This window comes from Sebastes fasciatus, chromosome 13 (genome assembly GCF_043250625.1).
Source record: "Sebastes fasciatus isolate fSebFas1 chromosome 13, fSebFas1.pri, whole genome shotgun sequence".
NCBI lineage: Eukaryota > Metazoa > Chordata > Actinopteri > Perciformes > Sebastidae > Sebastes > Sebastes fasciatus.
In genome coordinates, this window is record NC_133807.1 from 18,423,451 (window position 1) to 18,437,306 (window position 13,856).

Genomic DNA, 13,856 nt, shown 5'->3' on the forward strand with positions numbered 1-13,856 from the left:
TGCAACAGTGATGGAAAGATTTCATTGAAGTGACTGGTGTTATTCAGCAAGTGTAATTCTCAAGCTTATGAACTTGGGAAGTTTTCTACATACAAGTGAGGCAGTGATATTCACCAGAAAGTGCTGGAAAATAATCATTTTTGAGAATAATTTGTCAAGCGGACAGTTTTTTTTGTGTTTTTGGGGATTTTGGGGGCCGTGCTTTAAAAATAAGAAAAGAATCAGTGTGTGTGACCCCAACCATGTTTTGAACAGTGAATATCAATTGTTACCATCAAATCAGAGATACAGGGTTCCACGATTTAATAAGGTTAGACTGAAGCACTCTTTTGTAAACCAGTCAATCCTAAAACTAAATATGGAGCCTAATCCCAGATCAAATGTACGTTGAAGGGCCCTGAATATCGTCTTCTGTGATTGTAATGTTTAAATGTACGTATCCTTGTTTCTTGTCTTTGTCCTTTCTGTGATGTTGCAAATGGAGCTCCTGTGATGCAAAACAAATTTCAGACCTGTCTGGCAATAAAGTATTATCGTATCGTACTTGCTGCACATATTAATACTGTTTTCTTACTGTATATATCATATCTACACCTTGCTTGTTTATTATTTATATATACCTCTAATTTGATCTCAGCGCATCATATACAACTGATGAATAGTCTTGAGAAATTGATGTGTCATAGTGTGACAGTCTCCTCTTGTCACCTAGTTGGACCACACCCCACCAAAATGTGAGAAAAGTGGTTTGATCAACCTGTCAAACCATTTTCACGCTCTTCTGTTCTCTCAAAAGTATTATCGTATCGTACTTGCTGCACAAAATAATACTGTTTTCTTACTGTATAGATCATATCTACACCTTGCTTGTTTATTATTTACATATACCTCTATACCAGTGGTTCTCAACCTGGGGGTCGGAACCCCTAAGGGGATCGTAAGACAATTTCCAGAGGTCGCCAGATGGTTGTGGAGAGAAAAATAAAATAACATATTTTAGACTGGGGAATGGTTTGTACTAGGGCTGTCTAAGTTTAAGTGATAATGCATTTACGCAAATTCGTTTTAACGCCACTGATTTCTTTAACGCATTAACACAACTTGCGGTTTTTAGGTTGTAGCAGGCTCAGTTTTAAAGCTAAATTCATCATATTAAACTAGAAAACCTAAGGAATGCATTAATACCAAGCATACCATAATAGCTTGTCGCAAAGGAGGCTAAATAACGCTCCAACCTTGCGCTAAATTTTGGTGAGGAAAAAACTGGCATGGCCATTTTCAAAGGGGTCCCTTGACCTCTGACCTCAAGATCTGCCAATGAAAAGGGGTTCTATCGGTACCCACGAGTTTTGAGCAAGTCATAGTCAAGTCAGCACACTGACTGTTGGGCTTGAGTTTGCTATATTATGATTTTAGCATATTTTTTATGCTAAATGTAGTATCTGTGAGGGTTTCTCGACAATATTTGACGTTGTTTTGTGTTGTTAATTGATCGGTCGCGAACCGAAAAAGGTTGAAAACCACTGCTTTATACATGTGTAAAGTACTCTGTACTGCTTTATGCAAAGCTGATTAGATGCTAAACTGCATTTCATTGTCTCACTGTGCAATGACAAAGCATCTAATCTAATCTAAAAATGAACGGTTTCTTCTCCCTCAATTAGAGATATATGCATTTCCCCATATTAGATTTACTTTTGTTTAGTATGTATACATAAATAATATTTTTTAATATGTTATAATGGTCAGATGTGGCTCTATTTTGTTTGTCTATTTTAATGTAGATTCATTTTCTTCTCAGTGTCAGTATTTGCTGCTGAAACACCCCGTTTTTCTCAAAGTGGCTGACTAAAATTTGATCTCAGCGCATCATATACAACTGATGAATAGTCTTGAGAAATTGATATGTGTTATAGTGTGACAGTCTTCTCTTCTCACCTAGTTTGACCACAGCCCACCGAAAAGTGAGAAAAGTAGTTTGATCAACCTGTCAAACCATTTTCACACTCTTCTGTTCTCTCAAAGACCCCTCCTACACCTCCACACCCCCATCACCCCCATCCCACCCATGTCCTGCTTCCTTGCCTTTAAAAGCACAAAGTACTGATATAGATGCTCACAGTCCGATTCCAACATTCAGTGAACACGCAAGACAAAGGTGAGTCTATGCTGATTAGCTTGTATTGAAATACTTTCAAACTTTACTTCTGTGGGCTACTGAATATAATTATCATGATAATAATGATAATACTAGTAATAATAATAATAATAGCACTAATAATAAAACAAATAACCTTTTTTCATATGGCAGTCTTCAGGTTTGTCCCAAGCTTTAGAGATGGGTCTAAAATGACTTAAAACAGGGATCCAGAGATGGTTTCAAGATGGGGTAAACAGTGGCATGTTTAAAATTGGAAGGGGGAGATATTGGTAGACAGAGAGCAATTAATAATGGCTAAAATATCTGGACCAACCGTCTGAAATGCTGCTTTTAAAAACCAAGTGGGAATAGTCGGAAGGACGGGTGCAACAGTGATGGAAAGATTTCACTGAAGTGACTGAATATGGTGTTATTCAGCAAGTGTAATTCTCAAGCTTATGAACTTGGGAAGTTTTCTACATACAAGTGAGGCAGTGATATTCACCAGAAAGTGCTGGAAAATAATCATTTTTGAGAATAATTTGTCAAGCGGACAGTTGTTTTTTTGTGTTTTTGGGGATGTTGGGGGCAGTGCTTTAAAAATAAGAAAAGAATAAGTGTATGTACTCCCCTAATTCGCATGTTGGCGTGTGTATCAGCAATCTCTTGCAGCTTATTCCTGTTTATTCATTATTTCTTTAGGCATGTTATACCGTGTCAATCAGCTGTGATTATATTGCTATTATTCTACTTTTGCTATGCACCTTCTATAGTAGTCCTATAATACTCCAATAATATTCCAACTGGAACATTATAGGGTTAACCTGGTGTGTTTGTATGTAGTGTTGATACGTAAAGTATATTATAATATATTATAGGATGTCTATAGACTGGCAGCAGGCAGGTATGCATGCAGAGCTGAGGTGTTTGAGCTATTCATTCAGGTTTTAGGAGCACTGGCCCAGTCAGGATGCTGCTACATATTATACAGAAACACATTCTCAATTTCTACAGTCAATAAAAGATATTACGAGATATTGGTTTTTGGGGTCCTCCGTTAACAAAATTTGAAGGTTTTTGACTTAAAACTATACAATTTTACGTCATTTTGTACCATTATCATCACTAATTAAATTATTATTTTAAAATGTTATTTTATTATTTATCACAGCCAATGTCTCAACATTTAATTCTACTGGAAATGTTTGCCCTGTAAAATCATATTCTATATATCAGAAGGACAGATTCAGAAAACTTTTAAATAATGTTTCATTAATTATATTTGTTCACAAATTTTAAAAAGTTAGAACAAACAGTTCACTAATTATTTGACAAAAAAACGACTTGAACACTGTATTGATAAATTACAGCACCCTCGTTCTCGACCCCCCCTCCCCTGTGTCGTGCGTCGGCTCGTCCAGATGCTCCCCACCTCATTTTTATGTTCATACGGTTTACACCTCTTCCTAACACACAGTGATCGAGCGAACTCTACCAAATAGAGCGCGAAAAACTGTCCAGATACTATGAACGATGTCACTATTACATAGAGAGAGTGACGTTGATTAATTGTCAGTTGTCAGCGTTGATTTTGACCAGGGAAAATTGGTTGGATGAGCGTTTTTTCAAACAAGCGACACGTCGCTCAGCCTGTTCGCGGGAGCAAGTTAGGACATCTTCATTAGGAAAAACTGAAACAATCTGATGTCCGCTCGTTCGCATTGTGTCCAGTTAGGAAGAGGTGTTATGAGGCGTGGCGCAAATATGCTGGTGCCATTCTGAGTCTCCCAGAGAACCTGATATGGAGAGGGCAGAGAAGAGTACCGGCAGCTTGTGAGAAGTTCCAGTACGCAATAAAAAGTCCCGGTACGCCAAGGAGTTGAATGTAGAAGTGCGGGTACTGCGTACTGGTGAGTACCGGTCCACTTCGAGCACTGGATGGAGGTGATATTTTAAAATAGAACGGAAGCAAGCCACAGAATCTTATTTTGTTACTTTCCTCTTTGTTTCTAGATACTCCCTGCCAGATTTCATACTTGTATTTCAGTCAGGACCACTTTAGTCAAAAACACTTATCCCATTTGCAGTAATATATACATTATATTTGGCGGTATGGCTCTGTTCTGGGACCTCCCTGCCCATCCACGCGCATGCGTGGATCCACGAGCCTACGTGGTAGCATGAGGCAAGGAGAGCACTCCTCCCTGCCCTTCCATGTGCAGACATGGAAAGCCAAAGGCAGGGAGAGCAGCAGCAAAGACCCCCTTGGGTGCAGAACAGAGCCGGCATCAATGACAACAGAATTGACATTGATTAAGTCATAAACAGTTAGGGGTGGGCGACATATCGAATATAGTCGATGTATCGCGGCTTGTCCCCCCGCGGTACAGAAAACGACTACATCGCGAACATCGAACACAAATTGTCATGTAATGTTTCCAAGCCATCCCTTTTTGTATGAAAGATTAAAATTGTTCCAAAGAACCACTAATGAATATCAACAGAAGGTTTTAATGCAGACATATGCTGCAGGGACTACAAGATCATAATATTAGTGTGATTGTATGCATCAAAGGGTTAAATTGAGCATTTATGAAGTACTTAGAGGATATTTGAAAATATTGCGATATATATCGTGTATTGCGATATAGCCTAAAATATCGCAATATTATCCTAGGCCATACCGCCCAGCCCTAGAAACAGTATTAAAAGGAGGTGGTGGGGTGGAGGTGGGTTGCGAGCAGCTTGTAGAGGAAGCAGCAACGGTAGGCCTTTCAAATTCTATACTAGTTTAGTCCGACCAGCAGCTTGTAGTGGTGAAGTAATAAACAGCTTCACATGCTCATGAATCATGTTTCTTTTTCAGGATAAACCATCAGTTTGCATCCATCATCCAACTCAACAGCAACATGTTTCTGTTGAATATTGGCATCTATGCCAGCCTCATACTGTCCCTCCCTCAGTGTACCCATCAATCCTGCACAGAGGGGACACCCAGTCAGTGCGAAGGAGCAGAGTTTGCTCCAGGTACCGATTTGGCCGGTGAAGGCTTTGATATCACCAAACTGGAGCGTAAGGGAGCCTTTGTGATCAACATGAATCAGTGGGAACACAAGGACAAAACATGCACTCTGTGCAGCAACCCCTATCTGGAGAACAAAAAGCAAAAGCTCCCGTTGTCAGTGGTGGACTGGAGACCAAAGCAGTCCTGCAGCATGAAAGTGGCCAGTGCAGTCCACCGATCCAGTGAGTCTCTGGTCACCTCCAGCTCCTCTTCTGTGAATAACAACTGGCAGATCAATCTAGATCTTAAAGTAGGACGTAAAGGTGCCTCACTGATGCTAGCTGGTACTCATTCTAAACTGGCTGATTACTCCATGGAAAAAACTAAGAATGACAAGTACAGCTTCACAAGCCAAAGCATGTCCTGTGAGTACTACAGGTAAGAAGACTTTTCTCTACCCACTCCCCTACATGCAACGATAAATGCAATGGACAAACTGAATGAACTTTAATGCTCAAATGCTATACTGGTTGTATACCTGTTTCATATTGGTCTGTCTCTCTTTGTCTGGTCTCACTGTGAACAGCTACCGAGTGTCCAACACTCCCAAGTTGCACAGAGAATTTCAAACAGCAGTCAAACAGCTCCCCACAATCTACAGCCCTGAAAACAAGCAACAATTTTACAAACTGATTGATGACTTCGGCACCCACTACGTCACCAAGGTGAACCAAAATGATGGCAAATAAATGCAATGTCATTAACAAATTCAAGCATTACAGAAATTATAGAAAGTAATACATTTGCTTATGCGGTATGTGTTTAAATATATCACTCCAGGTGAAGTTGGGAGGAAGTATTCAATCTGTGACCAGCGTCAGGCAGTGCCAGGCCAGCCTGCAGGGCCTCAGTGTGGAGGAGGTGAACATGTGCCTGGAAGTCGAGGCGTCGGCCAGCCTCAAGTTTACAATGAAAGCTCAAACAAAACACTGCAAGAAGGACATCGAGAAGACGGAGAGCAAGTCAGCCTTCTCCAGCCTCTTCAACGACAGGTATAGAACAACTTTGTCTTACATTTTGTTACATCTTCTATTCTTTTGCACTTTTAATTTACTATCTTATACACTGGAAGTGCCAAACTGTGGTTGACTTAGATGCCAGAAATATCAGAGTTCAAAAGCTCCCTCTTAATCCAAGACCCACTTTCTGTTTCTAAAAGCCGTTGGCTTCTCTAGTGTTCAAATGTATGCACTGGTTCAGTTCTTGAAGCAACTCTCTCCTCTACAGGTTCACAGAAATAAAGGGGGGCCATACCACGGAGCCAGACCTTCTCTTCTCTGCTGATAAAGATCCATCAGCCTACAAAGAATGGCTAAACACAATCCCACAGAACCCAGACATTGTCTCATATTCCCTGGACTCGCTTCACGAGTTACTGCCGACTAACACCACTGTCCGGAAGAACCTGCGCTCGGCCATTAGTCATTACATCCTGGAGAAAGCCCTGTGGAAGAACTGTAGTGAGCGCTGTCAGGCCGGCCGCAAGAGCGATCCGAGGGATACCTGCGTCTGCCAATGCCAAAACGACCCCGCTGTTAACCAAGACTGCTGTCCGACCCGTAAGGGCATGGCGCAGGTCATCATAACGGTACAACGGGCTGCTGGTCTTTGGGGAGACCACTTCTCATCCACAGACGGCTACGTCAAGGTGTTTTTCAACAAACAGAAGGAATTGCGTTCTCCTGTCATTTACAACAACAACAACCCCCACTGGGCCATGGTCTTTGACCTGGGGCCCCAGGATTTGTCCTCAGGAAATAAAGTGAGATTTGAAGTGTGGGATCGAGACAACAGCTGGGACGACGACCTGTTGGGAAAATGTGAGAAAGTTCTGACTGCTGGAGTCAAGGAGGATCTCTGTAACATGCATCATGGCCAGCTGTTCTACAAACTGGAGGTGAAATGTGCTCCGAGTCTGAGCGGAGATACATGCACGGACTATAAGGCCTCGCCTATGAGTCAAAGCCTGAAGAGGCTGTATGTGTCCCGCCATGCTCATCCTGTTCCAAAGGCCATCCTGTTAGAGATGGGTGTGTTTGTGGATGAAACAAGCTCACAGAGAAACCAGAGTCTTACTGCCGAGACTCCAGAGTTGGATGTGATATAACATGTCTGGCTTTACTGATGCTTATATCCAAGGTATTAGCAACATATTCTCACGGCAGTTTGTGAAATAGTCACAAAATGTAATCTATTTGATTTGTGTACACAGACACACTTTTTTCATGACGCTCAGCACGACTTTTGATAAAAACACATTTTTTGAGCATTTACCTACGAATGTCCAGCATGTTCCGCTCCAGTCTTTTCAAAATAATACTACTTCGTTAGGTTTAGGAAAAGATCGTCTTGGTTAGGTTTAGGCAACAAAACAAATTATTTAGGTTTAGGAAAAGATCGTGATTTGGGTTTAAATAACTACGGAAGTGCCGTAACTTAAGTACGGAAGTTACGTGACAAATCAACTTTGACTTCTGATTTCACACGGGACACAAACGCCGGTGTCCTGGGCAAAAGTCCTGTGTTTTTTGACCCACCCATCCGACCTACTCCCTACGCTGTGTTCGCCGCTCTTTATACTTCCCGGTTCCCAGTTACGTGGATTACATACAAATTGATTTTGTGAGGGAAAAAAAGTGAAATTCATGTCTATCTATAAGAATCAGTACATTCAATTGTGTGACTATTTCACGAACTGCTGTGCGACTGGGCAGTTTGATACAGTTAATCTAAATTAAGCAAAAGGCACAACAGTTGGGGAAGAATTAACAAACTGTTGACAAAGTGGCTGCGACTCAATATCAGGAAAATGTCCTCTATATTTTGCGTTCAGTTTTTATTTCAGTTTAATCTACATTGAGGTCTTCTGGTAGTAAAAGTAAAATGAGATTTGTGTTTGACAAAAGACTATTGTCATTAGAGGCTAGATAGAAAAGACAGCGTCAATATTTTCATGTATCTTCATATTTGCATCAGATAGTGCTCATTAGACACTGGCCTCTTTTGTTCCTGCAGTTGTTGAAATGTGACTTTGATTCAATGCTGCTTTTACTTTCAACCTTATCTTTGCCTTATTTTGCATTTTTAAAGCATTGTATTGCTTCTTTATGGGCTTTTATAACATGTACTAGTGTGTTTCATATATTTTAATCACATTATTGCCTTGTTGATTTTTTTACATGATGTTTGACTCCCATTTCTAAAGAGAGAAGTGAAGGATAGAACAATAAAGCTTTATGTTTAGATCACACATGTAGAGTTCATTACACATGTAATGTCATCATGTTAGAAATGTTTTATATATTTTACAGTCAGTTTCTCTCCTAGTTGCACTCTTTTTTTCTACATCTCCTCATGCATTTATCAGTTTTCATTGATGTTTTTTCTTGTTATCTTATCTGTAATACCCTTTTTGGTAATTTCAAAAATGTTAATTTCTCCATCTTGGATTTACCTTTCAGTATTCTTAATAAATGGCTTTTACATATGCTAAAACGGTTCTAACTCATACTTGTATGACTATATGTTGTTTGTGCATTTCAATTTAGACTCATTTACTTTGCTGCTGAAACAGCCCAATTCTATCACGGGGCTCAGTAAAACTTTTATCCCAGTTTATCATATATAAATATCAAGTTACTTTGTGCTTTTGATGAACTTAAGACTTTGATCATTATAGTGTGACAGTCTCCTGCTCTCACTAAGTACGGCCACAGCCCACCACCACTTCAGAGAAATGATAGGTCTGTGGTATCTGGTTCGTTATTGACTGGAAAGCCAACCATACTTTCATGTTGTCACTATCCGTTTGAGTTTCTCTACAGACCTCCAGCTCCTCCCTCTCAGTACTGGGGCTGCTCAACATCTATGAAACTGTCGAACCACTTCTTCCCCCCCCCACCCCTGCTCTCATAAAGACCACCATCACCTCACCCCCTCACCACCTCCCGCCCTGCTTTTTTGACATTTAAAAGCGCAAAGCGCTGATATTCATGCTCACAGTCAGTTTCACAAGTACAGCGTGAACAGGCAAGGCGAAGGTGAGTCTAAGCTGATTCTGAAATATTCTTTCACTTTATTCGAACATATGTAACCGTCTGTGGGTTATTTAATATTGTGTTAAGTTATTAAGCATCTGTTAAACTGTTAATTGTTGGATCATTGATTAATTCTATAGTATAGTTCAGTCCTGTCACATCTGTGAGAGTTTAAAATATTCAATGAGCTATTTTACTGTAAGACAAGTCCACTGATGTATAGAGCAACTGTTGACCAAAGCAATCGTGTGGTCGTGACAGTTGTGGAGATTGAAATGCAGTTGTAAAAACATTGGTCTTAAGAGAGGATTTTAAAAATGGCGATAGACTAGAAAGGCCTGACAGTAAGGGCTAAAATGTTCCACAGTCTGAGAGGCAAAAATGGAAAATGTTTGATCACCTTTGAATTTTGACTAAGAATGTAGAATAGTAAAGAGTAACTGATCAGAACGTTTAAGAAGTCTAAAATGGAATAGCTGCTTAAGAGATCCGAGATATAAATTTGTGCCGATTTATACAGAGCTTAAAGGCAATAAAATAATCTTTAAATTAATTCTATATTTCATTGGTCTCTATTCTTGGTGCCAATGAGGAAATTCTTGACAAACAGCAGGCAAGACCAGGATGACTGACTGACGCACATAAAGAAAGTTACAGCCGTTAAGATGCGGAATATGAAACATGTAAAACAGTCTCCTGATCCCTAGAAGACAGAAAAGACTTTATAATCGCAAGGCGGAAAAAGCTACTACTAATGACACTGCTTGTCAAATTTTACAGTACATTCAAAAGTGACATATAGACCTTTGCATGTTGAGGGACATTTGTCTTTATCTCATTTAGCTGAAGAACATTTTTGAACGTCCAGTGCTTGACGCCATTGTGGCAAATGAGAAGCGACTTATAGGTGCCCCGCTGAGTTTTCTTGTAAAGAAACAAAAGTTATGATTACCTCACGTGTTTCTCACCAAAACGCAGTGTGCTTATCCTTGAGGTCTAATAAACGGCGTTGAATGCATTTCCTTCCTCATCACATTTTCACAAATAAACTTGGGATGTCATGTTTTCTCGAAGCAAACCCAAGTGAAAGCATAATAACAGAGGTGCTAAAATAGAGCCTTGAGGTACACCACAAGAGTAAAAATCAAAGGAGAATTAAGAGTTATCACTCGTAAGTGAAACTGATCTAGAGTATTGTGCAGACGAGACTCAAACCACGAGGCCTTATCTTGTATATGAACTTTGAGATGGCCTTAAAGAACAGAATGGCAAACTTTATCAAAAGCAGCAGATGGATCAAATACAATTTAAATAACATAATTTCAACAGACATTTGTCCAAAATGTTGTTGTGGTCTACAAAGGAGAGAAGCTAAGACAGCTTTAACCAAGACCTTAGGTAAAGATAACATTTATGAGATTGTCCTTAAGTTATTAAGTACGATCAGATATAGAGTAGGGTTTTTTTTAAGAAAGATGTATCACTGTATGTTTAAAGGAGGATTGGACACAAACTAAAGAGGTGTTTATTAAGGATAAAATATTGGCCCAAAAAATGTCAAACACTTCTTTAAAAAGGAGTGACAGAATTACTATATGTCCAACGTCAAAGTAGTAGTGGTGCACTAACAAACTGTTTCACTTGCTTATGTTTGTTCAACTATAATGTTTCTTTTTCAGGATAAACCATCAGTCTGCATCCATCATCCGACTCAACAGCAACATGTTTCTGTTGAATATTGGCATCTATGCCAGCCTCATACTGTCCCTCCCTCAGTGTACGTATCAATCCTGCACAGAGGGGACACCCAGTCAGTGCAAAGAAGCAGAGTTTGCTCCAGGTACCAATTTGGCCGGTGAAGGCTTTGATATCACCAAAATGGAGCGTAAAGGAGCCTTTGTGCTCAACATGAATCAGTGGAAACACAAGGACAAAACATGTACCCTGTGCAGCAACCCCTATCTGGAGAACAAAAAGCAAAAGCTCCCGTTGTCAGTGGTGGACTGGAGACCAAAGCAGTCCTGCAGCATGAAAGTGGCCAGTGCAGTCCACCGATCCAGTGAGTCTCTGGTCACCTCCAGCTCCTCTTCTGTGGATAACACCTGGCAGGCCAATCTAGACGTTGATGCGGGTAAAAAAGGCGGTTCAGTAATGCTAGCTGGAGCTCATTCTAAACTGGCTGAGTACTCTATGGAAAAAACAAAGAGTGACAAGTTCAGCTTCACAAGCCAAAGCATGTCCTGTGAGTACTACAGGTAAGAAGGCGAGGACTGGGATGAAACTTTTCATACTCACACACTCCCCTAGCTCTGTCAATACATACAATAATTTTATACATCTGTTTCATATTGGTCTTTCTTTGTCTGATCTCACGGTGAACAGCTACCGAGTGTCCAGCACTGCCAAGTTGCACAGAGAATTTCAAAAAGCAGTCAAACAGCTCCCCACAATCTACAGCCCTGAAAACAAGCAACGATTTTACAAACTGATTGACAACTTCGGCACCCACTACGTCACCAAGGTGAACCAACATTATGAAAACAATTTTTAAAAATTAACAACAAAGCAGCAGATTTGCTTATGCGGTATGTGTTTAAATATATCACTCCAGGTGAAGTTGGGAGGAAGTGTTCAATCTGTGACCAGCGTCAGGCAGTGCCAGGCCAGCCTGCAGGGCCTCAGCATGGAGGAGGTGAACATGTGCCTGGAAGCCGAGGCGTCCGCCAGCATCAAGGTTACAATCAAAACTCAATCAAAACACTGCAACAAGGACATCGACAAGATGGAAGGCAAGACATCCTTCTCCAGCCTCTTCAACGACAGGTATTTTCTCAAATATTTTGTCACGTTTTCTATTTATTAACATACTTTGACTATTTTCAGCACCAAAAAAGCCAAATTGGCACAGTTCTTGAAGCAACTCTCTCCTCTACAGGTTCACAGAAATAAAGGGGGGCCATACCACAGAGCCAGACCTTCTCTTCTCTGCTGACAAAAATCCATCAGCCTACAAAGAATGGCTAAACACAATCCCACAGAACCCAGACATTGTCTCATATTCCCTGGACTCGCTTCACGAGTTACTGCCTACTAACACCGCTGTCCGGAAGAACCTGCGCTCGGCCATTAGTCATTACATCCTGGAGAAAGGCTTGTGGAAGAACTGTAGTGAGCGCTGTCAGGCCGGCATCAAGAGCGACCCGAGGGATACCTGCGTCTGCCAATGCCACAACGACCCCGGTGTTAACCAAGACTGCTGTCCGACCCGTAAGGGCATGGCGCGGGTCATCATAACTGTACAACGGGCTGCTGGTCTTTGGGGAGACCACACCACATCCACAGACGGCTACGTCAAGGTGTTCTTTAACGGGATGATGGTCCAGCGTTCTCCTGTCATTTACAACAACAACTACCCCCACTGGGCCATGGTCGTCGACCTGGGGCCCCAGGATTTGTCCTCAGGAAATAAAGTGAGATTTGAAGTGTGGGATGAAGACAACAAATGGGACGACGACCTGTTGGGCGCATGTGAGAAAGTTCTGACTGCTGGAGTCAAGGAGGATCTCTGTAACCTGCAACATGGCCAGCTGTTCTACAAACTGGAGGTGAAATGTGCTCCGAGTCTGAGCGGAGATACATGCACGGACTATAAGGCCTCGCCTATGAGTCAAAGTCTGAAGAAGCTGTATGTGTCCCGCCATGCTCATCCTATTCCAAAGGCCATCCTGTTAGAGATGGGTGTGTTTGTGGATGAAACAAGCTCACAGAGAAACCAGAGTCTTACTGCCGAGACTCCAAAGTTGGATGTGATATAACATGATTGGCTTTACTGATGCTTACATTACATAGCAACATTACTCTTTTTATTAGGTGTATCGATGAGGTTAATTGAAGCAAAATGATTTATCCATAAATGACATCCCTAAATCTCTACTGATCATAAAGAATGAGAAGTATGTCTGTTGGGGAAGAATATTTTAAGTTTTGACAAAAAGGCTGCAAATCAATTATGGAAAATGTTCCTAATATTTGGTATTTTCAGTTTTTGTTCAGTTTAATGTAAATTTAAGTCTGCAGTTTACAGTTTCTGTATACATGTGTTTGACAGAAGAGTATTGTTAAACAAAGCTCTCAGAAATCAACATCAGCAAAAGATCCAGATGACTGAAATGTATTGCTAAAATGTTTAAATTATATTCAAAATGTGAACAACAGCATAAGCAGAGATGATACTTCTATTGTTTTTATATACTGTATCTGTGTATTTGTATCATATAGTACCCATTATACTGGACTTGTCTTTCACAGCATATGCAGTAAATCATCTAAAAGTTCTTGCAGCTGTCAAAATGTGAATTTGATTCAAAACAGCATTTGCTTCTAAACTTATTTATACCTTATGTTTGACATGCTTTTATATAAAAAGAATGTTTGCAGATTGTGCAATTTTTGTGTAGCATTTTAATATATATACAAACATTTATATCATGTACCAGTGTGTTTTATGTATTTTAATCACGTCATGAATTTGTGTGTTTTTATTTACATATTGTTTGATTTTCAAGAATAAAAGCATAATATTTGAACTGCTCGTAGTATCTGATGTTTCATCTCA

At 40.4% G+C, this 13,856-nt stretch overlaps 2 protein-coding genes across 2 annotated transcripts; both read left to right on the top strand.

The window, feature by feature from the left end:
- Positions 1-2,127: 2,127 nt before the first annotated feature.
- LOC141780631 (perforin-1-like) lies at positions 2,128-8,699 on the top strand. Its single transcript, XM_074655942.1, has 5 exons — positions 2,128-2,158; positions 5,007-5,582; positions 5,731-5,869; positions 5,985-6,196; positions 6,432-8,699. Exons 2-5 carry the CDS (start codon positions 5,050-5,052, stop codon positions 7,309-7,311), a joined length of 1,764 nt encoding a protein of 587 aa, XP_074512043.1. The 5' UTR covers positions 2,128-2,158; positions 5,007-5,049; the 3' UTR covers positions 7,312-8,699.
- Positions 8,700-9,120: 421 nt separating this feature from the next.
- LOC141780632 (perforin-1-like) lies at positions 9,121-13,827 on the top strand. The gene is made up of 5 exons (XM_074655943.1): positions 9,121-9,244; positions 10,921-11,496; positions 11,624-11,762; positions 11,853-12,064; positions 12,177-13,827. Exons 2-5 carry the CDS (start codon positions 10,964-10,966, stop codon positions 13,054-13,056), a joined length of 1,764 nt encoding a protein of 587 aa, XP_074512044.1. The 5' UTR covers positions 9,121-9,244; positions 10,921-10,963; the 3' UTR covers positions 13,057-13,827.
- The last annotated feature ends 29 nt before the right edge of the window (positions 13,828-13,856 follow it).

Bases quoted from the DNA above. Each gene is read 5' to 3' on its own strand.
- LOC141780631 (XM_074655942.1), top strand. From the start codon at position 5,050: ATGTTTCTGTTGAATATTGGCATCTATGCCAGCCTCATACTGTCCCTC. The intron at 5,870-5,984 runs GTGAACCAAAAT...ATATCACTCCAG, and splicing joins GCACCCACTACGTCACCAAG to GTGAAGTTGGGAGGAAGTAT. The intron at 6,197-6,431 runs GTATAGAACAAC...TCTCCTCTACAG, and splicing joins TCCAGCCTCTTCAACGACAG to GTTCACAGAAATAAAGGGGG.
- LOC141780632 (XM_074655943.1), top strand. From the start codon at position 10,964: ATGTTTCTGTTGAATATTGGCATCTATGCCAGCCTCATACTGTCCCTC. The intron at 11,497-11,623 runs GTAAGAAGGCGA...CACGGTGAACAG, and splicing joins ATGTCCTGTGAGTACTACAG to CTACCGAGTGTCCAGCACTG. The intron at 12,065-12,176 runs GTATTTTCTCAA...TCTCCTCTACAG, and splicing joins TCCAGCCTCTTCAACGACAG to GTTCACAGAAATAAAGGGGG.